The 27,132-nt window shown below is 42.4% G+C and overlaps 1 protein-coding gene across 1 annotated transcript in view; it reads right to left on the bottom strand.

Moving 5' to 3' along the window:
• Nucleotides 1-27,132, bottom strand: part of VEPH1 (ventricular zone expressed PH domain containing 1) — an 881,348-nt gene that overhangs the window by 480,325 nt on the left and 373,891 nt on the right. Inside the window, exon 7 of the mRNA XM_069726749.1 lies at nucleotides 8,105-8,314. Coding sequence (XP_069582850.1) covers nucleotides 8,105-8,314 — 210 coding nt within the window. The remainder of the gene's footprint in view (nucleotides 1-8,104; nucleotides 8,315-27,132) is intronic.

Genomic DNA, 27,132 nt, shown 5'->3' with positions numbered 1-27,132 from the left:
AAAGGAGGAACGCAGCAGCATTCTGTAGAGACCAATATACAGTATATGCAAACACACAATCTATCATAATTGCTGAGTAAACTTGCGTTCCTCCTTTTTGCAAGTTATGTATTCATTTCAGTAGGAATCTGTTCACACTGTATGGAGGTGCTGGTCAGGTTTTTTGTACAAAGCAGTTATCCACTGGCAGTTGCTACTGCCTCCTTTGTGACTCTGCACCCCTCTCATCAGCCCAAGGGTGTTTATAATCAACTTTGGTTCCTATCAGCTTACTTAAATGTGTAGGTTTATAACCCAGGAGAGGCATGTTTGCCCATTCACACTGTAGACTTATAGCACAAGAGAGGCATGTTTTAAATCACAGGACCCATCAGAGAAGTGTCACCTTGTCGCGGTTGATGGGCTCACATGAATTGGCCAATATGTGCACTAAGACCTTTCACTTTTGTAAGTAATGTTTTTAATTTATTTTTTTTACTTTTTATTAAAGTTTACTAAGCAGTGATGATGTTTGTGTTTGCATATATATTGGTTTCTACAGAATGCTGCTGTATTCTTCCTTTTAGCAAGTTATGTATTCATTGCAGTAGGAATCTGTTCACATTGTGCTGGTAAGATTTTTTGTTCGAAGCAGTTATCCATTGGAGATTGTTACCTCCTCCTTTCTGAGTCTGCACCCCACTCATCAGCTAAAGGGTGTTTATAATCAACTTTGGTTCGCATAAATAATGGTCTCTACAGTATGATGCTGCATTCCTCCTTTTTGCAAGTTGGAGGAACAGTTGTCTGATGGTGTTCTGGTGCTGCTAGCAGCTTCCCCATCCTTACGTTTTGACAAATGCCAGAAAGGACTTAATAAGAAATGTTGGAAGGTGCATGCACAAAAAGCATACACACTTTGTGCAGTAGACAGTCACAGTTAAATGTCTGGATATTGGGAAATTATATTTTGTATTTAAAAAAAAAAACAATTATTCCTCGCTTCAGAAAAACACTGGATTATATAGGAGATGCAAAAACAAGCAAGCTCACCATCTGACACTGATTTCAGATTTTATTTTCTGTAACCGGTACTTTGCTGTCTTGCACCTGCTTTTTAGTGCATTAAGAATGAAGAAATGTGTAATTGTAATTCAAATGAGAGACCATGATTGTTGTGTAAGAATGAACCAATATGCTTAAATTAATTTTAGTCAATATTAACATATCATTTTTAATACGGTATATACTCGTGTTTAAGCCCAGGTTTTCAGGGGGAGGGTGAGCGCAGTCCGTAAACATGTTGGACCTCTTTGTCCAGTTACCGTGGGCGACCGCACGCCAAGCAGTTCATTAATGTCCATGGAACACAACAGGCACCAACACAAAACATTAGGTTGCAGTCTCTAAACAGGCTGGACCTCTTTCCTTCCAGTTACTGTGGGTCACCGCACAGTTCATTAACTGACCCCCTTGTCAGTACACATAGTTCCTCATACTCTGGGTTACCTTCCAGGAGCTCCTGCTCCACAAGCTGACTCCTGTCAGTACTCTCTCTCCCAGGGAATCTGCAGAACTGGGATCACCATCCTGGACGGTAGCTCCCTCAATGCAGTGACATCACAGACTCTGCACATACGTGGCCTCTCCATGCACTATTCAGGAAGTTCTACTCCCAGTATCTTCCAACACAGTATGTGCTATTCAGGAAATTCTACTCCCAGGAATTTCCAACACATAGTCCTCCGGGTCCAAGGCCTCACCATGTGCTTTTCAGGAAGTCCGTCCCCACCTGGGACCTTTCAACACATAGACCTTCCAGGACCTTACACACTCTCCGTGTGATCACACCATGGTCACATTATATACTTGTAACCATTCCCACAGGCGGGAGGTGTGTGTGGTTAGTCAGACCCGCCCAGCTTTCCGACTAACCCTGTAGGCCTCCTATTAAAGCTACACGAACACAACACTTATGGAACTACAAGTCCCAGAACAACAATACTGGCTTACAGCAAAGACTCCCTCTGCGACACATTTACAATCATGCCAGACCCTGTTTCACAAACCCATTTCCGCCTCCATGCAAATCCTGAGGAGCCCACACAGCACCCCCTAGCTGCAGCATGGCTCACTGCATCACTATATATATATATATATATATATATATTAATATATATATATATATATATATATAATTATTGGTAAAGCCAGCTCACCGCTTTGAAAAAACAGGAATACATCCAACCTGTGGTTACAGTTCGCACAGGAAACGGATTGGGATAATTCCACACATGTAAAGAAAAAACTTTTTACTTCTCCATCGATCAGTCCAATCTATTGGAATTCTCTATACACACCTGTGACACCCAGTAACTCATATGGGCCTTTTTTTCCCCTATACTACATATGTGGTCTTGATTCAGTACTCATTTGGACCTGGAGGAAGACACATGTGGTGTAGAAACATGTCGTCCATAAGTAATAAATGCATCAATATTGTTACTGAAGAAATCTGGAACATTTTAATGGATAAATAAAAGGTATATTTTACTCTACCATTGGACTGATCGCTAGAGAAAAAAAAGTTTTTTCTTTATATGTATATATATATATATATATATTTTTATATATATATATAAATACTTGCAGCTTGCACGTGTTCACATTAGGAGTGCTGGTTGTTTTTTTCTCTATTTGATGTATGGATGCAGCTGTATCCCCACTGATCGTGCACTCCTCCCATTGACCTTGCAGGTGGTGGTAATCTACTCTACCTGCCCATAAATTGTAGGTTTAGCCCGAAGTGACATGTTTTGTCCAGAGTTGTAGGCTGGTGGCCCAAAAGTGGCATGTATGGTAGTGTAGAACCCATCAGAGGGAGATCACCTTGCCGTGGTTGATGGGCACACATGAATTGGCCAATTTATGCGCTAAGAATCTTCATTTTATCTATAACTGTAAGTTTTATGAAAAACAAATTTTGAAAAAAAATTTATGAAAAACATTTTTGAGAAGTATAATTCATATTGAATATTTGTCTGTGTTTTCACATGGCCTAGATTCATGTACATGTGCTGCTGTGTTCTTCTTTATCTAATGATGCAGCTTGCAGCTTGCACGTGTTCACATTAGGAGTGCTGGTTGGTTTTTTCTCTATTTTTTCTCTGTTTTTTCTCTCTCTCTCTCTCTCTCTCTATATATATATATATGTGTGTGTATTTATATTACATAGATTCATAGAAAGAAAAGCCAGCAATTCATCTGCCATGTTCTGTAAAATCACTGCAGGAGCTGACAGGTTAGAAGGGCTGGATTACACTCAGTAAATACAAATGGAATAGGCAGATATATAGAGGTCTGTGACAAATACAATTAGCACAGTGTGTGTGCAGCTTACTGTACATGTGTTTAATTAATACAAGATTATTTTTCTGAACAAAATGAAGTTGGCTTCCACACAATTTTCATAACCAGCAGTGGGAAAGACTAAGGCTGAGGACCAATGTTTATAGCCTGGGAAGGGGATAATACCCATGGAGATTTCCAAGCTATTAATAACAGCTTACAGCTGTATACTTAGCCTTTACTGGCTATTAAAATGAAATGGAGGACCCTAAAAAAAATGACGAAGGGTCCCCCTACAATTAATAACCAGCAAAGGCTATGCAGATAGCTGCTGGCTGATATTAGTAGTCTAGGAAGGGGCCATGGATACTGCCCCCAGGCTAAAAACATCAGCTCTCAGCCACCCCAGAAAAGGTACATCTCTCAGATGTGCCAATTCTGGCACTTAGCCTCGCTCTTCCCACTTGCCCTGTAGTGGTGGCAAGTGGGGGTATAGTTGGGGGTTTTATGTCACCTTTGTATTGTCAGGTAACATCAATTCCCGAGGTTAGTAATGGAGAGGCTTTAATAAGACGCCCCCATTGCTAACCCCATAGTCATATTGTAAAAAAACGTAGACACACAGAAAAAAAGTCCTTTAATTGAAAGAATGATAAAGACTCCTTTAATATTCTTAATTAAACCATACTTACGACCTCGCCCTTACCCGATGCCCTAATCATTTGTAAAAGAGGTAAAAAAACAAACGACAATATTCCTTACCTTTCCACAGAGATACCTTTAATCTATTTGTCCCACAACAAATCCAGCTCTGCTACATCTAGATGGCAGGCTACATGGTTGCATGATGCAACCATACAGCATGACATCCTGTGAATTGCTATTCCATGTCTGAGGGCACCGTGAGCGAGAGAAAGTTCTGCTCGTGGTGCCGTCTGACAGGTCTTGACATTTCAGGGCCAATGAACTCACTTCACCTACGTGACCACGGAGAGAAAAAAGTAAAATTTTCATGTTTTCCTTCCACATTGCTTTAGTTCTCGTAAAGCACCTGAAGGGTTAATAAACTTCTTGAATGTGGTTCTGCGCACCTTGAGGTGTACAGTTTTTAGAATGGGTCACTTTTGGGTCTTTTCTGTTATATTGACCCCCCAAACTAACTTCAAATCTGAAGTGGTCCCTAAAAAATGGTTTTGTAAATTTTGCTGGAAAAAATGAGAACTCTCTGGTCAACTTTTAACTAGTGTTGAGCATTCCGATACCGCAAGTATCGGGTATCGGCCGATACTTGCGGTATCGGAATTCCGATACCGAGATCCGATATTTTTGTGATATCGGGTATCGGTATCGGAAGTGTAAAATAAAGAATTAAAATAAAAAATATTGTTATATTCACCTCTCCGGCGGCCCCTGGACATCAGCGGGAGGATCCGGCGTCCGGCACGGCTTCTTTCTTCAAAATGCGCGCCTTCAGGACCTGTGGAATGACGTCCCGGCTTCTGATTGGTCGCGTGCCGCCCATGTGACCGCCACGCGACCAATCAGAAGCCGCGACGTCATTCCTCAGCTAAAGTCCTAGAATGAGCGCCTTCTAGGACCTGAGGAATGACGTCGCGGCTTCTGATTGGTCGCGTGGCGGTCACATGGGCGGCACGCGACCAATCAGAAGCCGGGACGTCATTCCACAGGTCCTGAAGGCGCGCATTTTGAAGAAAGAAGCCGTGCCGGACGCCGGATCCTCCCGCTGATGTCCAGGGGCCGCCGGAGAGGTGAATATAACAATATTTTTTATTTTAATTCTTTATTTTACACTTTAATATGGATCCCAGGGCCTGAAGGAGAGTTTCCTCTCCTTCAGACCCTGGGATCCATGAGGATACATTCCGATACTTGATGTCCCATTGACTTGTATTGGTATCGGATATCGGTATCGGCGATATCCGATATTTTTCGGGTATCGGCCGATACTATCCGATACCGATACTTTCAAGTATCGGACGGTATCGCTCAACACTACTTTTAACCCTTTTAATGTCCTATTAAAAAAAATTGTTTCCAAAATTTTTCTGATAAAAAGATGACATGTGGGAAATGTTATTTATTAACTATTTTGTGTGCTATGAACTTTCTCTATATGTTGAATTGTTCCAGAGCTATAATTTCATAAAGTGACAGTGGTTAGAATTGTAAAAATTGGCTTGATCATTTAGTACCAAATTGCCTCTTTCACTAAGGCCGGTTTCACACGTCAGTGGCTCCGGTACGTCAGGTGACAGTTTCCTCACGTACCGGAGACACTGACTCACGTAGACACATTAAAATCAATGTGTCTCTGCACATGTCAGTGTGTTTTCACGGACCGTGTGTCCGTTTGAAAAACACGGAGACATGTCAGTGTTCGTGGGAGCGCACGGATCACACGGACCCATTAAAGTCAATGGGTCCGTGTAAAACACACGTCCGTGTGCAGTCCGTGTGCCATGCAGGAGACAGCGCTACAGTAAGCGCTGTCCCCCCAGCTTGTGGTGCTGAAGCCCCATTCATTCCTTAAATAATCTTTATTTTTTATATAGCGCTAACATATTCCGCAGCGCTTTACAGTTTTGCACACATTATCATCACTGTCCCTGATTGGGCTCACAATCTAGAATTCCTATCAGTATGTCTTTGGAATGTGGGAGGAAACCGGAGTGCACGGAGGAAACCCACGCAAACACGGAGAGAATATACAAACTCTTTGCAGATGTTGTCCTGGGTGGGATTAGAACCCCAGCGCTGCAAGGCTGTAGTGCTAACCACTGCGCCACCGTGCTGCCCACAGCAGCAGCGTTCGCTGGAGCGAAGGAATGAAAAATCTTTTTTTTTTTTTGTGAAAATAAAGTTCCCGGTAATTTCCCCCCTCCATCCCCCTGTGCGCCCGCCCGCTCGCTGACATTAAAATACTTACCCGGCTCCCTCTAAGCTTCCTCTCAGCGTTGCAGCTCTTCCTGTATGAGCGGTCACGTGGTGCCGCACATTACAGTGATGAATATGCGGCTCCACCTCCCATATGGGTGGAGCCACATATTCATCACTGTAATAAGCAAAAAAAATTTTAAAAAATGATTTTTTATTCCTTTGCTCCAGCGAACGCTGCTGGGAAGAAGGAATGAATTCTGGATTCAACACCCAAAGCAGGGGACAGCGCTTAACTCTAGCGCTGTCTCCTGCACGGTGCGTGTGGTACCCAGTCGGCACACAGATGGCACACGGCTGCCGCATGTGTGCCACACTGATGTGCCACGTGAGCACATGGACACAGGGACATGGATAACTCCGGTACCGATTTTTCTGGTACCGGAATTATCTGGACGTGTGGGACAGGCCTAAGGGGTTAAAAATGCAGAACTGGTGAAACATGTAATTGAGGCACTGATATAACTAGTCCAGATTAGCATGATCAAGGTGAAAGCACACACAAAAGGTGACTCCCTGGACCTATAGGGAAACAGAAAAGAGGACAACGCTACTTCAGTAGCAGCAAAACGGCAGAGGATGGTGGTGGAGAGTTAGCAAGTTCCAGCCACCTCGGTGAGACAAGATGTCCTGGGCAATCCATTCGGCATTTTTGCAGTGTATTTTCACCAATACAAAACAATGAGTAAGTTCAAAGAAAAGCAGCATAAATGCAGAACAAAAACGTTTCTTGGTGAAAAGAATGCAGGTACAGGAGCATGTGAAACCCATTTATTTTGGTGATTTTCCCAAGTTTAAACTATAATGTCTTGATATACTCACATGAGCATGGTTGGTAGCATTAGTACAGATTAATTAAATTATTGATATGTGTTAAAGTAAACAATGGCTTGCCAACTCAATGCCCTACCAATGTGTGAAAGTAAGCAGTGACCAACCAATGTGTTAAAGTAAACAATGCCTTACCAACTCAATGCCCTACCAATGTGTGAAAGCAAGCAGTGACAAACCAATGTGTTAAAGTAAACAATGGCTTGCCAACTCAATGCCCTACCAATGTGTGAAAGTAAGCAGTGACCAACCAATGTGTTAAAGTAAACAATGCCTTATCAACTCAATGCCCTACCAATGTGTGAAAGTAAGCAGTGACCAACCAATGTGTTAAAGTAAACAATGGCTTGCCAACTCAATGCACTACCAATGTGTGAAAGTAAGCAGTGACCAACCAATGTATAAAAGTAAACAATGTCTGCCCAACTTAATGCCCTGCCAATGTGTTAGATAAACAACTAATTCAACTCTCCCCTACTGCTTTTACATTTGCAATTGTCTATTTTTTCATGAACTCATATAAACCTTTTTGTTTGGAATAGTCACTATTTTTTCTGTCATAAAATTTTTTTTTCCACTAAATAATTTGAACATTTTTACAAAGATGTTTTACAGTTTTATATATGTGTAGCATTGGTGGCCTAACACCTTCTATTTTTCATGCTTTCATGGTGGAGGCAAAACTGAGCTTTGGGATACAGAAAAATACAGCAAAAATGTAGCAAAAACGCTACAAGAAAAGCAGCAAAAAGCCAGCAAAACCTGTGCTTGGTCTGCAGCTTTTTTTACTGCCAAGACATCACGTTTTGGCTGCAGAAAAAAAGCCGCAAAAAAGAAACGTATGAACATTGCCTTACTGCTGATTATTTCTTTTAACAGGGTTGTTTATACAGTTGAATTGATTATGTGATTAGGTCAACCTATGGAAGATAATGCCTAAGAAACACACACAAATAAGAAATACTAATGGTAAGATCTAAGAGATGCTTACCCACTAACCAAATTGTCCTTTTTGTCCTCCGCAGTTATCTTGGCGTCATCCTTATAAAAAATGGTTGAACTGACTGAGGAGGCGTTCTGGTTTCCCTCATTTTCAACATCTATTTCTTCCATCTTTTGTTCCCCTTTGCCAGCATGAAAAGAGCTCTGATGTGTACTAAGAACCAAATGGGAGGGCTTGTTTGGAATGTTATTTTCTTTCCTGCATAAAAGTAGAGAAGAGCTCAGTAATATTTGGGAGCTGAAACATTGCATGTCACTTGAGTGAATAAAACCAATGCTATTTTTTAAATACCTAATATCAGAGTGCTACCTTATGTATTAATTCATAGAGTACATGAAAAATATTTAGAATTGAGAGTCCTCAGTGGTTGATACCTTTTAGAGTACATGAAAGACATTTGTCCATCCAGTTCAGCCTATATTCCGTCAGAATAAATCCCCAGATCTACGTCCTTCTAAAGAACCTAATAACTGTAAGATACAATATTGTTATGCTCCAGGGAGACATCCAGGCCTCTCTTGAACCCCTTGACTGAGTTCGCCATCACCACCTCCTCAGGCAAGCAATTCCAGATTCTCACTGCCCTAACAGTAAAGAATCCTCTTCTATGTTGGTGGAAAAACCTTCTCTCCTCCAGACGCAGTGAATGCCCCTTGTGACCGTCACCTTCCTTGGTATAAACAGATCCTCGGAGAGATATTTGTATTGTCCCCTTACACCATGTTCCAAATTATTATGCAAATGATATTTTTCTTGGATTTTCCTAAATGGTCGGTGCAAATGACAGTCAGTCTAATAAAAGTCATCACCGTTAGAATATACATCGAATTTTATTGAAGAAACCTCCCAATGATAACAGTATAATTTTCAAAATGAATAAAAACTCAAAATGCACTTTTCCAAATTATTAGGCACAGTAGAATTTCTAAACATTTGATATGTTTTAAAGAACTGAAAATGCTCATTTGTGGAATTTGCAGCATTAGGAGGTCACATTCACTGAACAATAAAGCTATTTAACTCCAAAACATCCTAACAAGTTACATGTTATCATAGGACCCCTTCTTTGACTCACCTTCACAATTCTTGCATCCATTGAACGTGTGAGTTTTTGGAGAGTTTCTGCTTGTATTTCTTTGCATGAAGTCAGAATATCCTCCCAGAGCTGCTGTTTTGATGTGAACTGCCTCCCACCCTCATAGATCTTTTGCTTGATGATACTCCAAAGGTTCTCTAAAGGGTTGAGGTCATGTGAAGATGGTGGCCACACCATGAGTTTATCTCCTTCTATGCCCATAGCAGTCAATGACTCAGAGGTATTCTTTGCAGCATGAGATGGTGCATTGTCATGCATGAAGATGATTTTGCTCCTGAAGGCACGTCTCTGCTTTTTATACCACGGAAGAAAGTTGTCAGTTAGAAACTCTATTTACTTTGCAGAGGTCATTTTCACACCTTCAGGAAACTTAAAGGGCCCTACCTACCTGTTTCCGCATGATTCTGGCCCAAAACATGACTCCTCCGCCTCATTGCTGACGTCGCAGCCTTGTGGGGATATGGTGGCCATCCACCAACCATCCACTACGCCATCCATCTGGACCATCCAGGGTTGCTCGACACTCATCAGTAAACAAGACTGTTTGAAAATTAGTCTTCATGTATGTCTGGGCCCACTGCAACCATTTCTGTTTGTGAACACTGTTTAGGGGTGGCCGAATAGTAGGTTTATGCACCACAGCAAGCCTTTGAAGGATCCTACACCTTGAGGTTCGAGGAACTGCAGAGGCACCAGCATCTTCAAATAACTGCTTGCGGCTTTGTAATGGTATTTTGGCAGCTGCTGTCTTAATCCAATGAATTTGTCTGGCAGAAACCTTCCTTATTATGCCTTTATCTGCATGAACTCTGTATGTGCTCTGTTTCAGTCACAAATCTCTTCACAGTATGATGATCACTCTTAAGTTTTCGTGAAATATCTAATTTTTTCACAACTTGTCCAAGGCATTGCACTGTTTAACACTTTTCAGCATCAGAGAGATCCTACTTATTTCCCATATTACATGAAACCTGTGGCCTGCTTAATAATGTGGAACATCATTTTTAAGTAGTTTTCCTTTAATTAGAATCACCTGGAAAACTAATTATCACATGTGTTTAAAGGGACACTGTCACCTGAATTTGGAGGGAACAATCTTCAGCCATGGAGGCGGGGTTTTTGGGTGTTTGATTCACCCCTTCCTTACCCGCTGGCTGCATGCTGGCTGCAATATTGGATTGAAGTTCATTTTCTGTCCTCCGAAGTACACGCCTGCGCGAGGTAAGATTACCTTGTGCAGGCATGTACTACTGAGGACAGAGAATGAACTTCACTCCAATATTGCAGCCAGCATGCAGCCACCGGGTAAGGAAAGGGTGAATCAAACACCCCAAAACCCCGCCTCCATGACTGAAGATTGTTCCCTCCAAATTCAGGTGACAGTGTCCCTTTAAGATTGATTTCAGTGATCCATTGAGCCCTAAGACACAATACCATGCACAAGTTTATTTGAAAAAAAAAAAAACAATTAAATCTCTGACACTTAAATCCTATTTGCATAATAATTTGGAACATAGTGTATATACTTACACATGGTTATTAGATCGCCCCTTAGTCGTCTTTTTTCTAGACTAAATAATCCTAATTTTGCTAATCTCTCTGGGTATTGTAGTTCCCCATCCCCTTTATTAATTTTGTTGCCCTCCTTTGTAATTTCTCTAGTTCCATTATATCCTTCCTTCGCACCAGTTGCCAAAACTGTACAGAGTGCTCCATGTGCGGTCTAACCAGGAACTTGTACACAGGCAGTATAATGCTCTCATCATGTGTATCCAGACCTCTTTTAATGCACCCCATGATCCTGTTTGCCTTGGCAGCAGCTGCCTGGCACTGTCTGCTCCAGGTAAGTTTATCATTAACTAGGATCCCTAAGTCCTTCTCCATGTCAGATGTACCCAGTGGTTTCCCATTCAGTGTGTAATGGTGATATTGATTCCTTCTTGTGTATAACCTTACATTTATCATTATTAACCCCTTCATGACCCAGCCTATTTTGACCTTAAAGACCTTGCCGTTTTTTGCAATTCTGACCAGTGTCCCTTCATGAGGTAATAACTCAGGAACGCTTCAATGGATCCTAGCGGTTCTGAGATTGTTTTTTCGTGACATATTGGGCTTCATGTTAGTGGTAAATTTAGGTCAATAAATTCTGTGTTTATTTGTGATAAAAACGGAAATTTGGCGAAAATTTTGAAAATTTCGCAATTTTCACATTTTGAATTTTTATTCTGTTAAACCAGAGAGTTATGTGACACAAAATAGTTAATAAATAACATTTCCCACACGTCTACTTTACATCAGCACAATTTTGGAAACAAAATTTTTTTTTGCTAGGAAGTTATAAGGGTTAAAATTTGACCAGCGATTTCTCATTTTTACAACGAAATTTACAAAACCATTTTTTTTAGGGACCACCTCACATTTGAAGTCAGTTTGAGGGGTCTATATGGCTGAAAATACCCAAAAGTGACACCATTCTAAAAACTGCACCCCTCAAGGTGCACAAAACCACATTCAAGAAGTTTATTAACCCTTCAGGTGCTTCACAGCAGCAGAAGCAACATGGAAGGAAAAAATGAACATTTAACTTTTTAGTCACAAAAATGATTTTTCAGCAACAATTTTTTTATTTTCCCAATGGTAAAAGGAGAAACTGAACACGTACGTTGTTGTCCAATTTGTCCTGAGTACGCTGATACCTCATATGTGGGGGTAAACCACTGTTTGGGCGCACGGCAGGGCTTGGAAGGGAAGGAGCGCCATTTGACTTTTTGAATGAAAAATTGGCTGCACTCTTTAGCGGACACCATGTCACATTTGGAGAGCCCCCGTGTGCCTAAAAATTGGAGCTCCCCCACAAGTGACCCCATTTTGGAAACTAGACGCCCCAAGGAACTTATCTAGATGCATAGTGAGCCCTTTAAACCCCCAGGTGCTTCACATGGACAACAGGATAAAATGGATCCTAAAATTTGTTTGGCAATTTCTCCTGAGTACACCGATACTTCACATGTGGGGGTAAACCACTGTTTGGGCACATGGTAAGGCTCGGAAGGGAAGGAGCGCCATTTGACTTTTTGAATTAAAAATTATTTCCATCGTTAGCGGACACCATGTCGCGTTTGGAGAGACCCTGTGTGCTTAAACATTGGAGCTCCCCCACAAGTGACCCCATTTTGGAAACTGGACCCCCCAAGGAACTTATCTAGATGCCTAGTGAGCACTTTAAACCCTCAGGTGCTTCACAAATTGATCCGTAAAAATGAAAAAGTACTTTTTTTTCACAAAAAATTTATTTTCGCCTCAATTTTTTCATTTTCACATGGGCAATAGGATAAAATGGATCCTAAAATTTGTTGAGCAATTTCTCCCGAGTACGCCGATACCTCATATGTGGGGGTAAACCACTGTTTGGGCACACGGCAGGGCTCGGAAGGGAAGGCGCGCCTTTTAACTTTTTGAATGGAAAATTAGCTCCAATTGTTAGCGGACACCATGTCGCATTTGGAGAGCCCCTGTGTGCCTATGCAATGGAGCTCCCCCACAAGTGACCCCATTTTGGAAACTAGACCCCCCAAGGAACTTATCTAGATGCATACTGAGCACTTTAAACCCCCAGGTGCTTCACAGAAGTTTATAATGCAGAGCCATGAAAATAAAAAATAATTTTTCTTTTCTCAAAAATGATTTTTTAGCCTGGAATTTCCTATTTTGCCAATGGTAATAGGAGAAATTGGACCACAAATGTTGTTGTCCAGTTTGTCCTGAGTATGCAGATACCCCATATGTGGGGGTAAACCACTGTTTGGGCGCACGGCAGGGCTCAGAAGGGAAGGCACGCCATTTGGCTTTTTAAATGGAAAATTATCTCCAATCATTAGCGGACACCATGTCGCGTTTGGAGAGCCCCTGTGTGCCTAAACATTGGAGATCCCTCACAAATTACCCCATTTTGGAAACTAGACCCCCAAAGGAACTAATCTAGATGTGTAGTGAGCACTTTGAACCCTCAAGTGCTTCACAGAAGTTTATAACGCAGAGCCATGAAAATAAAAAAAAAAATTATTTTCTCAAAAATGAATTTTAGCCCGCAATTTTTTATTTTCCCAAGGGTAACAGGAGAAATTGGACCCCAGTAATTGTTGCGCAGTTTGTCCTGAGTATGCTGGTACCCAATATGTGGGGGTAAACCACTGTTTGGGCACACGTCGGGGTTCGGAAGTGAGGGAGCACCATTTGAATTTTTGAATACAAGATTGGCTGGAATCAATGGTGGCGCCATGTTGCGTTTGGAGACCCCCTGAAATGCCTAAACAGTGGAAACCCCTCAATTCTACCTCCAACACACCCCTAACCCTTATCCCAACTGTAGCCGTAACCCTAATCACAACCCTAACCCCAACACACCCCTAACCACAACCCTAACCCCAACACACCCCTAACCCTAACCACAACCCTAATTCCAACCCAACCCTAACCCTAAGGCTATGTGCCCACGTTGCGGATTCGTATGAGATTTTTCAGCATCATTTTTGAAAAATCCGCGGGTAAAAGGCACTGCGTTTTACCTGTGGATTTACCGTGGATTTCCAGTGTTTTTTGTGCGGATTTCACCTGTGGATTCCTATTGAGGAACAGGTGTAAAACGCTGCGGAATCCGCACAAAGAATTGGCATGCTGCGGAAAATACAACGCAGCGTTCCCGCGCGGTATTTTCTGCACCATGGGCACAGCGGATTTGGTTTTCCATATGTTTACATGGTACTGTAAACCTGATGGAACACTGCTGCGGATCCTCAGCCAAATCCGCACCGTGTGAACATAGCCTAATTCTAAAGGTATGTGCACACGCTGCGGAAAACGCTGCGGATCCGCAGCAGTTTCCCATGAGTTTACAGTTCAATGTGAACCTATGGGAACCAAAAATCGCTGTACACATGCTGCGGAAAAACTGCACGGAAACGCAGCGGTTTACATTCCGCAGCATGTCACTTCTTTCTGCGGATTCCGCAGCGGTTTTACAACTGCTCCAATAGAAAATCGCAGTTGTAAAACCGCAGTGAAATGCGCAGAAAAACCGCGGTAAATCCACGATAAATCGGCAGCGGTTTAGCACTGTGGATTTTTCAAATCCGCTGCGGAAAAATCCGCATAGGACCAGAATACGTGTGCACATACCGAAACCCTAACCCTAGCCCTAACCCTACCCCTAACCCTAACCCTAGCCCTACCCCTACCCCTAACCCTACCCCTAACCCTAGCCCTAACCCTACCCCTAACCCTACCCCTAACCCTAACCCTAGTTCTTACCCCAACCTTAGTGAAAAAAAAAAAAATTCTTTATTTTTTTTATTGTCCCTATCTATGGGGGTGACAAAGGGGGGGGGGGTCATTTACTATTTTTTTTATTTTGATCACTGAGATAGGTTATATCTCAGTGATCAAAATTCACTCTGGAACGAATCTGCCGGCCGGCAGATTCGGCGGGCGCACTGCACATGCGCCCGCCATTTTGGAAGATGGCGGCGCCCAGGAAAGAAGACGGACGGACCTCGGGCGGCCAGGTAAGTATAAGGGGGGAGATCAGGGCACGGGGGGGGGCGTCGGAGCACGGGGGGGTGGATCGGATCATGGGGGGGTGGATCGGAACACGGGAGGGAGGATTGGAGCACGGGGAAGGATTGGAGCACGGGGTGAGGGATCGCTGTGCGGGGGGGGTGGATCGGAGCACGGGGGGGGGGGTCGCTGTGTGCGGGGGGGGGATCGGAGTGCGGGGGGGTTTGATTGGAGCGCGGGGGGTGTGATTGGTGCACGGGGAAGCGGACAGGAGGACGGGGGAGCGGAGCACAGGACGGAGGGGAGCGGACCACAGATCGGGGGGCTGGGGGGGCGATCGGAGGAGTGGGGTGGGTGCACATAAGTGTTTCCAGCCATGGCCGATGATATTGCAGCATCGGCCATGGCTGGATTGTAATATTTCACCAGTTTTTTAGGTGAAATATTACAAATCGCTCTGATTGGCAGTTTCACTTTCAACAGCCAATCAGAGCGATCGTAGCCACGAGGGGGTGAAGCCACCCCCCCTGGGCTAAACTACCACTCCCCCTGTCCCTGCAGATCGGGTGAAATGGGAGTTAACCCTTTCACCCGGCCTGCAGGGACGCGATCTTTCCATGACGCATATGCTGCGTCATGGGTCGGAATGGCACCGACTTTCATGACGCAGCGTATGCGTCAAAGGTCGGGAAGGGGTTAAACCTCATCTGCCACCTCTCGGCCCAAGTTTCCAACTTATCCAGATCCATCTGTAGCAGAATACTATCTTCTCTTGTATTGACTGCTTTACATAGTTTTGCATCATCTTAAAATATTGATATTTTACAGAGTAAACCTTCTACCAGATCGTTATTAAATATGTTGAAGAGAACAGGTCCCAACACCGACCCCTGCGGTACCCCACTGGTCATAGTGACCCAGTTAGAGAATATACCATTTATACCCTCTGCTTTCTATCACTAAGCCAGTTACTTACCCATTTACACATATTTTACCCAGACCCAGCATTCTCATTTTGTGTACCAACCTCTTGTGTGGCACGGTATCAAACGCTTTGGAAAAATCAAGATATACCACGTCCAATGACTCACCGTGGTCCAGCCTATAGCTTACCTCTTCATAAAAACTGATTAGATTGGTTTGACATTAGTGATTTCTCATAAATAGTGATGAGAAAATATACTCATTACTCGAGATTTCCCGAGCACGCTCGGGTGACCTCCAAGTATTTTTTAGTGCTCGGAGATTTAATTTTCATCACCTCAGCTGAATGATTTACATTTCTTAGCCAGCATAAGTACATGTGGGGATTCCCTAGCAATCAGGTAACCCCCACATGTACTTATGCTGGCTAACAGATGTAAATCATTCAGCTGCGGTGATGAAAACTAAATCTCCAAGCACTAAAAAATACTCGGAGGTCACCTGAGCGTGCTCGGGAAATCTCGAGTAACGAGTATATTCACTCATCACTACTCATAAACCCATGCTTATATGGAGTTAAACAGTTATTCTCATTGACATAATTCAGAATAACTTCCCTCAGAAACCCTTCAAATATTTTACAAACAATAGTGGTTAGACTTACTGGCCTATAATTTCCTGGGTCACTTTTAGAGCCCTTTTTGAATATTGGTACCACATTTTCTATGCGCCAGTCCTGTGGAACAGACCCAGTTGCTATAGAGACCCTAAATATAAGAAATAATGGTTTGTCTATTACATTACTTAGTTCTCTTAGTACTCGTGGGTGTATGCCATCCAGACCCGGAGATTTATCTATTTTAATCATATTAAGACGGTTGCGCACCTCTTCTTGGGTTAGATTGGTGACCCTTAATATAGGGTTTTCTTTGTCTCTCGACATTTCACCTAGCATTTTATTTTCCACTGTGAATACCGTGGAGAAGAAGGTGTTTAATATGTTAGCTTTTTCCTCGTCATCTACAACCATTCTTTCCTCACTATTTTTTAAGGGGCCTACACTTTCACTTTTGATTCTTTTACTATTGATATAGTTGAAGGACAGTTTGGGATTAGATTTACTCTCCTTAGCAATGTGCTTCTCTGTTTCCTTTTTGGCAGCTTTAATTAGTTTTTTTAGATCAAGCACTTTTCTCCCCATAGTTTTTAGAGTATTGTATGCATAGAATGCATAGAATGTAAGTCCGAAAGGACAGGGTCCTCTCCCCTCTGTACCAGTCTGTCATTGTAAATTTGTTTACTGTAAACGATATCGATAACTCTGTACGTAACCCCTTTCTGATTTACAGCACCATGGAATTAGTGGTGCTATATAAATAAATAATAAATAATAATAACAATAGTATTGTATGCATAGTATATAGTTTTTTAGAGTATTGTATGTATAGTATTGCATATGAGAACTACAAGATAAAATACGCACACTTACGCAACACACCTTAGCTGCTATCAATGAGATTTTTACTGGTTGTCTGCGGAATGTTCTGTCACATTGAATGCACAAGGGCACGCAAATAATCAAGATAATCTGCTCGCAGCTCCTTTTGTAATTGCCAACCAATGATGTTCCAGATGTACTCGATGGTAATCTCTAAGTTTCTCATAGTAGCATGAGCAACATGAGATCTGTTGTTGGCAAGTTGAAAAATGGCTGGGAAATAGACACATCACTAGTTTTACCATCAAATCAATGTAATGCTGAGCTCCTCCCCAGTGTTTAGCTTATGCACTGAACTGAAGAAGTCCATCAGATTTTCTCACACATGCGCTTAAATACACAATATTCCATTACCCAGGATCACACAGTCTTAAAACATATATACTTCATTCAAATAGTAAAACAGCAACATTTTCAACATTATAAATAACTCAGCACTATCTCCTTCTGAAGTACAAAAGGAGCAAACAATCTTTATACGGATCAAGAAAATAATCAAGTTATACAAGATAAACAAAAGATATACTTTTTATCTGCAACTCTGCCTCACCTGCATTAATCAGCTGCAAACTATTTACACCTTTCACTCTGCACTCAGGTTCAGCCACGTGGAGGTAAGATAGTAATTGTCAAGTTCTCAGTTGGCACACATGGTTTGTGGACCCACTGTGCCACAGGGCCAGGCTTGTCTGGGAAGAGCATAGCTACAGTAAGTGGCTACCTGGTGCTTACTGGAGCTCCTCTCCCTGGTAGTCCCCGATACTGCAGATGCCGATCCTAATGGGTTGGACTCGCTGGACTGGGACACATCACTGGCGTGCAGGACTCGGAGACTGATGGACAGTCCAGATAACTGGGATTTTGGTGATGGGTTTTTGTTCAGACATGCAGTATATCATGGTTCAAGTACCGCTGACAAAGGTTCAGGGTTTGGATATCACCAAAGTGGCTTTATCTCGTTTATGTGGATTTAAGATTTACATCTCTTTTTGCAAAAGTTAAAATGTCAGTCGTTTTTCAAGTCACAGGCACAGGTGTCTTGAATTTGGGCTTGAAGAGCAGGATATTGTCAAATTTATAAAGCTGGATTTTCTCTGAGAAGGCCAGAGGGAATTAGCTGAGGTACTGTTTCCTTAACTGCACTCTCAATCAATAAACAACTTTCCAATTACTATATAAATAGTGACATAGAAAGTTTTTTTTTTAAAGCAGTCATATTCTTATAAGAAACCTGTCAGGTGAGATAATACAATTAACCTGCAGATATAGGGTTAATCTGCAGGTTAATAGCGTTACGAAGATGCCCAGCTCTATTACTAAAAGTGTGAGAAAGTAAGCTTTATTTCTCTTGGGAGCCACCAGCTTTCAGTCAATGAGGGAGAGCAGCAGCTGTAAGCACACCACAAAACACAGCATTCAGAGGTAAGTGTGCTTAACTAACAGATTTCAGTTTATGTCTCCAGCAGTCAGAGGCACAGCTAGGGATTCGGCTCAGGGGGGCCTTATCCAGGTAACCATGTTTACAACTATGGTGGCACACCCTAATTGTGGGTATTGGGGAAACTCAGCAGATGAACATGGTATTACTGAAATAAGTCTCACAGCTCCCCATTACACAGTCTGATGGGCCCAAAGCTCCCCTATACACTGTATAATATCCCCACAACTCCTCTGTACATAGTATGATGTCTGCACAGCTCCCTGATACACAGTATGATGGACCCACAGCCCCCTATACATAGTATGGTGTCCCCACTGCCACACAAAACACTGACCCCCAAAATATTCTTCACACTGTATGATGGCCCCCACATTGTATAATGGTCCCCACAGTAGCACTCACACTGTATAATGTTTCCACACTGTATAATCGCCCCCACAGTAGTTCCCACAATGTATAATGTCCCCCACACTGTATAATGGCCCCTTCAGTAGTTGCCTCCCCTACACTGTATGAAGGCCCCCACAGTAGTCCCCATGTCTGGCCCCAACAGTAGCCTCAAACTGTTTAATAGCCCCCACATTAGCTCCCACTCTGTATAATGGCTCTGGCAATAGTACTGACAAGCTGTGAGGACTCTGTATAAGTTCCCACTCTGTATGAGAGCCACACGAAGTAACTCCTACACTATATTAAGGTCCCGCACAGAGCATAAATAGAATCTGTCAGCACGATTTTGTAATATGAAGTAAAGACAAGACTGTAATGGTGTTGTAATACAGATTAAATTGATTCCTTCTTTAATCACCATTTTAGATTTTGTGCTAATTACTTTATATTTCAAACTATATATACTTATGGGGGGTGCATCTTATAGTCTAGATGCAACTGTTGTGCCTGTGGATGGTGGGGTTGGGGAGTGGCAATGGTGGACGAGCGGATCACAGGAGGCAGGAGTCGGCTGCTGCAACTAACACACATGCCTGTGGTTAAAGAAAATGAATATTCACTGCTCCCCATGCCCATAGTCGTGTGGAGCAGTGAATATTCATTTCTCTTTAATGGCGGGTACACTTTTAGCCATCACCGACTCCTGCAGCGGCTGGGCAATAACTTGTTCCCGCTATTAAAGAGAATTAATATTCACTGCTTCCCATGCCCATTGGAGTGGAGAGTAGTGAATATTCATTCTCTTTAATAGCGGGCACACGTGGTCCCCTAGCTGCTGCAGGAAGCCGGCGGCTATGGCTAACAGTGTACCTGCTATTAAAGAAGATAAATATTCACTGCTCTCCACTACTATAGACCTGGGTGTGGTAAGCAGTGAGTATTCTGGCAGCTGACTTCAGCTTGTAAGCAGCGCTTGACGTCACTGCCATGCGCTGCTTACAAGCTGAAATCAGCTGCTGGCATCAGAACAGGATGCTGTGAGGGAGTGCAGGGAAGGTAAGTAGAATGGTTTATTTTTTATGTGTGCAGTGTGATGGAGGTCATGTATAGCAGGATGGGGGACCATGTATAAAAAGATGGGTATGAGGGGGCCATGTATACCAGGAAAGGGATGGGGGGCAGGAATTTCAGGATTGGGATGGGGGGCCATGTATACCAGGATGAGGGGGCATGCATACCAGGATGGGGATAGGGGGCCATGTATACCAGAATAAGGGCTGAGGTGGCTATGTATACCAGGATGGGGATGACGGGGCCATGGCTACCAGGAAGAGGCCGGGGAGCCATGTATACCATATATGATTAGTACAGCATTGGGAAACATTACTCCTGTAACAATGCCAGCAGCAAATTACCCCCATAATGGTGTATCATGGCCACATTTTTTGCTTACATTTTTTTCTATTTTACTCCTCTAGGTACGTCTTATGGTCTTTTGCATCTTAGAGTCCAAAAAATACTTTAGATTTTGGTGCACAGGGGCAGGACTGTGCAATAGGTCTTCTTCTCCTTTTCTGTGATTCCCTGGTGCAGTTCTTTCCGTCCCACACTGATTGCTGGAGGTGAAAGCTGAAATTTGCCACTTAATCAAACCTAGGTCTACTGGGCAGCAGCATATATCACCACTTTATAGTGAGCAAAGCAGACTGTTTATCAATGTGGGGTCATGTTCTTCTTTCCCTTGTGTGTTCCTGCCTGCTTATGATTGGTCAGCATCAGAAAGAGGAAAAAGTATGTGGCACTCCAGGAGTTCTGGTACCACAGTAGTGCTGCCTTTCTCTCGGGGAGGGTAGTGCTATGCCTGGAGACAAGGGAGAATCCCTTTGGTAGGTTATCACACACACAACACCTTCCAAATCCAGGCCAGGAGGGGGAGCTCAAAACCCTGCTTTGGGGCAGCTTCCCTGGATAAAGATCCTGGTTTGGAGGAGTGAGTTCAGTTTGTACAGACAGTTTGTGAACGAGGACAGAGAGGATAGGAGCGTAGGAGAGATTTCAGGGCTCAAGGAGGCTGAAAATAGGCCTCCGAGGAGCCAGTGTGTAGAGACCGGGTACCGGGAGCCCAAGGCTGGAATGAAACTGTAGAGCACTCAGCAGAACCCGAGGGCATAAGATCATACAGACATTGCTGAAGTTACGCCTGGGTCACAGCAGCATCCTGGAGCTTGGAGTCACCGTGTAGAGACCCCAGAAAGTACGGCTCAAGCGGCCTGCCATACAGGTACCTGTCCCAGGACAAGAGAAAGAACTGAAAGAATTAGGACCTTGTTTGGAACACTTCAAGCAGCAAGGGACTTTAGCAAGCACAGAGTGGAAGGCTCCTAACCTGACTTGCCAATGGGATTCCGCTTGTTTCCGGGCTGCCTGGACTCCTATGTACATGTTGCCGGTACTCTGGACTGTGGTCTACCAACTACAGTAAACCAAGTAAAGACTTACAACTTGTGTCCTTTACTCATTTACCGGCAACCGTCATCACCACCATACATCTTAGGACCCTTGGGGACCCCGCTTCACCTGTGGGAAGTGTACCATCAGTGCTGCAATAACATCCCCCAGAGGACCCCATTAACGCAGCATCGGTCGCACTGTTGACCGAACACCACAGGTGGCATCACGACAGACTTATAAACACTTTTCCCTTAAAAGACCATCCTCTTTATTGGGCGCCCAGGGCCACGGGCCAGGTCGCAGCCACCGTGACTTCCCCTTTAAGACCAGACCCGGTACCGAGTACCCCGCCGCCCTGGTAGTAGTATAAGATAGTATATCTTTGCACATTACAAAGAGGCAGTTCTGTATAAACAATTTCCTGGATATCCATAATCATTTTATGCCATAAAGTTCAATATACTGTTCTTTGGATAAATATTTGTCTTTTAGACAAATATTTATCCAAAGAACAGTATATTGGAGATTATATATATATATATATATATATATATATATATATATATATATATATATATATATATCTATGTATATATATAGATATAGATATAGATATAGATATATATATATATACAGTGGGGCAAAAAAGTATTTAGTCAGTCAGCAATAGTGCAAGTTCCACCACTTAAAAAGATGAGAGGCGTCTGTAATTTACATCATAGGTAGACCTCAACTATGGGAGACAAACTGAGAAAAAAAAAATCCAGAAAATCACATTGTCTGTTTTTTTAACATTTTATTTGCATATTATGGTGGAAAATAAGTATTTGGTCAGAAACAAAATTTCATCTCAATACTTTGTAATATATCCTTTGTTGGCAATGACAGAGGTAAAACGTTTTCTGTAAGTCTTCACAAGGTTGCCACACACTGTTGTTGGTATGTTGGCCCAATCCTCCATGCAGATCTCCTCTAGAGCAGTGATGTTTTTGGCTTTTCGCTTGGCAACACGGACTTTCAACTCCGTCCAAAGGTTTTCTATAGGGTTGAGATCTGGAGACTGGCTAGGCCACTCCAGGACCTTGAAATGCTTCTTACGAAGCCACTCCTTCGTTGCCCTGGCAGTGTGCTTTGGATCATTGTCATGTTGAAAGACACAGCCACGTTTCATCTTCAATGCCCTTGCTGATGGAAGGAGGTTTGCACTCAAAATCTCACGATACATGGCCCCATTCATTCTTTCATGTACCCGGATCAGTCGTCCTGGCCCATTTGCAGAGAAACAGCCCCAAAGCATGATGTTTCCACCACCATGCTTTACAGTAGGTATGGTGTTTGATGGATGCAACTCAGTATTCTTTTTCCTCCAAACACGACAAGTTGTGTTTCTACCAAACAGTTCCAGTTTGGTTTCATCAGACCATAGGACATTCTCCCAAAACTCCTCTGGATCATCCAAATGCTCTCTAGCAAACTTCAGACGGGCCCGGACATGTACTGGCTTAAGCAGTGGGACACGTCTGGCACTGCAGGATCTGAGTCCATGGTGGCGTAGTGTGTTACTTATGGTAGGCCTTGTTACATTGGTCCCAGCTCTCTGCAGTTCATTCACTAGGTCCCCCCGCGTGGTTCTGGGATTTTTGCTCACCGTTCTTGTGATCATTCTGACCCCACGAGGTGGGATTTTGCGTGGAGCCCCAGATCGAGGGAGATTATCAGTGATCTTGTATGTCTTCCATTTTCTAATTATTGCTCCCACTGTTGATTTCTTCACTCCAAGCTGGTTGGCTATTGCAGATTCAGTCTTCCCAGCCTGGTGCAGGGCTACAATTTTGTTTCTGGTGTCCTTTGACAGCTCTTTGGTCTTCACCATAGTGGAGTTTGGAGTCAGACTGTTTGAGGGTGTGCACAGGTGTCTTTTTATACTGATAGCAAGTTTAAACAGGTGCCATTACTACAGGTAATGAGTGGAGGAAAGAGGAGACTCTTAAATAAGAAGTTACAGGTCTGTGAGAGCCAGAAATCTTGATTGTTTGTTTCTGACCAAATACTTATTTTCCACCATAATATGCAAATAAAATGTTAAAAAAACAGACAATGTGATTTTCTGGATTTTTTTTTCTCAGTTTGTCTCCCATAGTTGATGTCTACCTATGATGTAAATTACAGACGCCTCTCATCTTTTTAAGTGGTGGAACTTGCACTATTGCTGACTGACTAAATACTTTTTTGCCCCACTGTATATATATATATATATATATATAACAGTGTATTGGATAAACAATGATAAATCATTATTTTTCAAAACATTCTGCACAATTAACATAGTAACATAGTAAGGCCGAAAAAAGACATTTGTCCATCCAGTTTAGCCTATATTCCATCATAATAAATCCCCAGATCTACGTCCTTCTACAGAACCTAATAATTGTATGATACAATATTGTTCTGCTCCAGGAAGACATCCAGGCCTCTCTTGAACCCCTCGACTAAGTTCGCCATCACCACCTCCTCAGGCAAGCAATTCCAGATTCTCACTGCCCTAACAGTAAAGAATCCTCTTCTATGTTGGTGGAAAAACCTTCTCTCCTCCAGACGCAAAGAATGCCCCCTTGTGCCCATCACCTTCCTTGGTATAAACAGATCCTCAGCAAGATATTTGTATTGTCCCCTTATATACTTATACATGGTTATTAGATCGCCCCTCAGTCGTCTTTTATAGAGAAATGTGATATAAACTACCAAGAATATATTTATTAATTAAGCTAAGCAATATTGGTGCAGGGAAGCTGACGCCGGGGGACGCGACAGACACCGGAATGTAAGTATGTAGTGGTTTTTTTTTTTTACATTTACAATGGTAACCAGGGTAAATATCGGGTTACTAAGCGCGGCCCTGAGCTTAGTAACCCGATGTTTACCCTGGTTTCAAGTGAAGACATCGCTGAATCGGCGTCACACACGCCGATTCAGCGATGTCAGCGGGTGATCCAGCGATGAAATAAAGTTCTGGCCTTCTAGCTCCGACCAGCGATGTCACAGCAGGATCCTGATTGCTGCTGCGTGTCATACACAACGATATCGCTATCCAGGACGCTGCAACATCACGGATCGCTATCGTTATCGTTCTAAAGTTGCTCAGTTTGAAGGTACCTTAACATTCAAGGCATTGAACTAGTAAACAATGTACCAATAGGAAAGACTTAAAAGGTCAACCAAGGGAGTAAAATAAGTGAGTAACAACTAGAGAAAATTATATGTTGAATGCCATGGCACAAAAAATGGTTGTAATGGTCAGTAGAGAGTCCACCATTTAAGATTAATATTCTCATTATTATGCGAATAGTAATATGCAAATTATTTGCAAATATGCAAATAATCTCTTCAGAGGACTATAGTGACACTAATTGGATGTAGCAATCCTAAAAGTCGCTATCGACCATTTAATGAGCCCTTTCCACATGACATAGGATAAGAAGCCAAACAAGACACTCCATCTGCTGACAGTTTTCAGAGTGTTTGCTCCTCATCAGTGCAAAGCAGGACATTTAATTTGGCTTGCTGAGAAGCCTCTTACTGAGAGTATAATGGGGAATTTTTATCATTGTTGAAAGTGCCAAGCCAGTGGAAAGAGACTTAAAGGTCATACAATGCTCATTGGGTAATTTAAATGATATGCAAATAGCCTCTTCATAGACAAAGAGGAATTAAACTCTAGTGCCAAATATTGGATTTAAATACCCTAAAACACATGTCTGTATATAGAGTTTTTGGTTTGGCTCCTTATCCTAGGTCATGTGGCAATACTCCTTAAATGTTCAATATTGACTTTTAGGATTTCAACATCCAATAGATGTCCCTAGAGATCAAGAACTCTTCCTCGAAGAAAGGCCCTTTTGTCTATTTAAAGTACCAGAGAAGCATTGCATGACTTATAAGTCTCTGCATGTCAGCTTGGCAGTTTCTAGGAGGAGAAATATCCTGCCTTATAACCCCCAATAAACTATTCACACCAAGTTCAACCATTTATAATTTTCAATTAAACCTGATGATGAGGTATGGGAAGAAACAAGAATCTGTAGCTGTAAGGTCAAGCTGTAATCTATGAAGTAGGACCTGGCTGTGCAGCCTGTGTGAAAGGGTTGTTGAGCATTGGTATTAAAGAAACCAATTCCTTACGTTACTGGAAAAATTTCATGCACAGGGTTCACACAGGTCCAGAATTAAAATAAATAAATAAATAAATGTATTCCTACATATGTGGTCAAAATTGTTGGTACCCCTCGCTTAATGACAGAAAAACCCATAATGGTCACAGAAATAACTTGAATATGACAAAAGTAATAATAAATCAAAGATCTTTGAAAATGAACAAATGAAAGTCAGACATTGCTTTTTAACCATGCATCCACAGAATTAAAAAAAAATAAAACTCATGAAATACGGCCTGGACAGAAATGATGATACCCCTGAAAATAATGTGACAAAAGGGACATGTTAAATCAAGGTGTATCCACTAACTAGCATTGCATGTGTCTTTAATCTTGGAATCAGTGAGTGGGCCTGTATATAGGGCTACAGATGCTCATTGTGCTCTTTGGTGACATGGTGTATATCACATTCAACATGGACCAGAGGAAGAGAAGGAAAGAGTTGTCTCAGGTGATTAGAAAAAAAATTATAGACAACCATGTTAAAGGTAAAAAGTTCTAAGACCACCTCCAAGCAGCTTGATGTTCCTGTGACTACAGTTGCACATATTATTCAAAAATTTAAGATCGATGGGACTGTAGCCAACCTCCCTGGATGTGGCGGCAGGAGGAAAATGGATGATAAATCAAAGCGATGGATAATACGAATGGTAACAAAAGAGCCCAGAAAAACCTCTAAGTTGATTAAAGATTAAAGATTTAGTCCATCTAGTTCAACCCATAGCCTAAATCCATGCAGCAAACACTAAGCTCCACATTGGGGAAAAAAATTCCTTCCCAACACCACATATGGCAGTCAGACTAGTTCCCTGTATCAACGCCCTATCAAGGAATCTAATATATATAACCTGTAACATTATACTTATCAAGAAAGGCATCCAGTCCAGTCTTAAATTTTAGTAGTGAATCACTCATTACAACATCATACGGCAGAGAGTTTTATAAAGTATCACTGTTCTTACAGTAAGGAATCCGCGTCTGTGATTATGATTAAACCTTCTTTCCTCCAGACGTAGAAGATCTTCCCTTGTCCCCGTCTCAGGTCTAAGAGATGACCAAGGAGGACACCATTGTTGAAAAAAAATCATAAAAAAGCCAGACTGGAATTTGCCAAACTACATGTTGACAAGCCACAAAGCTTCTGGGAGAATGTCATATGGACAGATGATAATAAAAATTGAACTTTTTGGCAAGGCACATCAGCTCTATGTTCACAGACGGAAAAATGAAGCCTATCAAGAAAAGAACACTGTCCCTACTGTGAAACATGGAGTAGGCTCTGTTATGTTCTGGGGATGCTTTGCTGCATCTGGCACATGGTGTCTAGAATCTGTGCAGGGTACAATGAAATCTCAAGACTATCAAGGGATTCTAGAGAGAAATGTGCTGCCCAGTGTCAGAAGGCTTGGTCTCAGTCACAGATTATGGGTCTTGCAACAGGATAATAAC

The sequence above is a fragment of the Ranitomeya imitator genome, chromosome 5 (genome assembly GCF_032444005.1).
Source record: "Ranitomeya imitator isolate aRanImi1 chromosome 5, aRanImi1.pri, whole genome shotgun sequence".
Lineage (NCBI taxonomy): Eukaryota > Metazoa > Chordata > Amphibia > Anura > Dendrobatidae > Ranitomeya > Ranitomeya imitator.
This window is presented reverse-complemented; position numbering and strand designations above follow the sequence as displayed.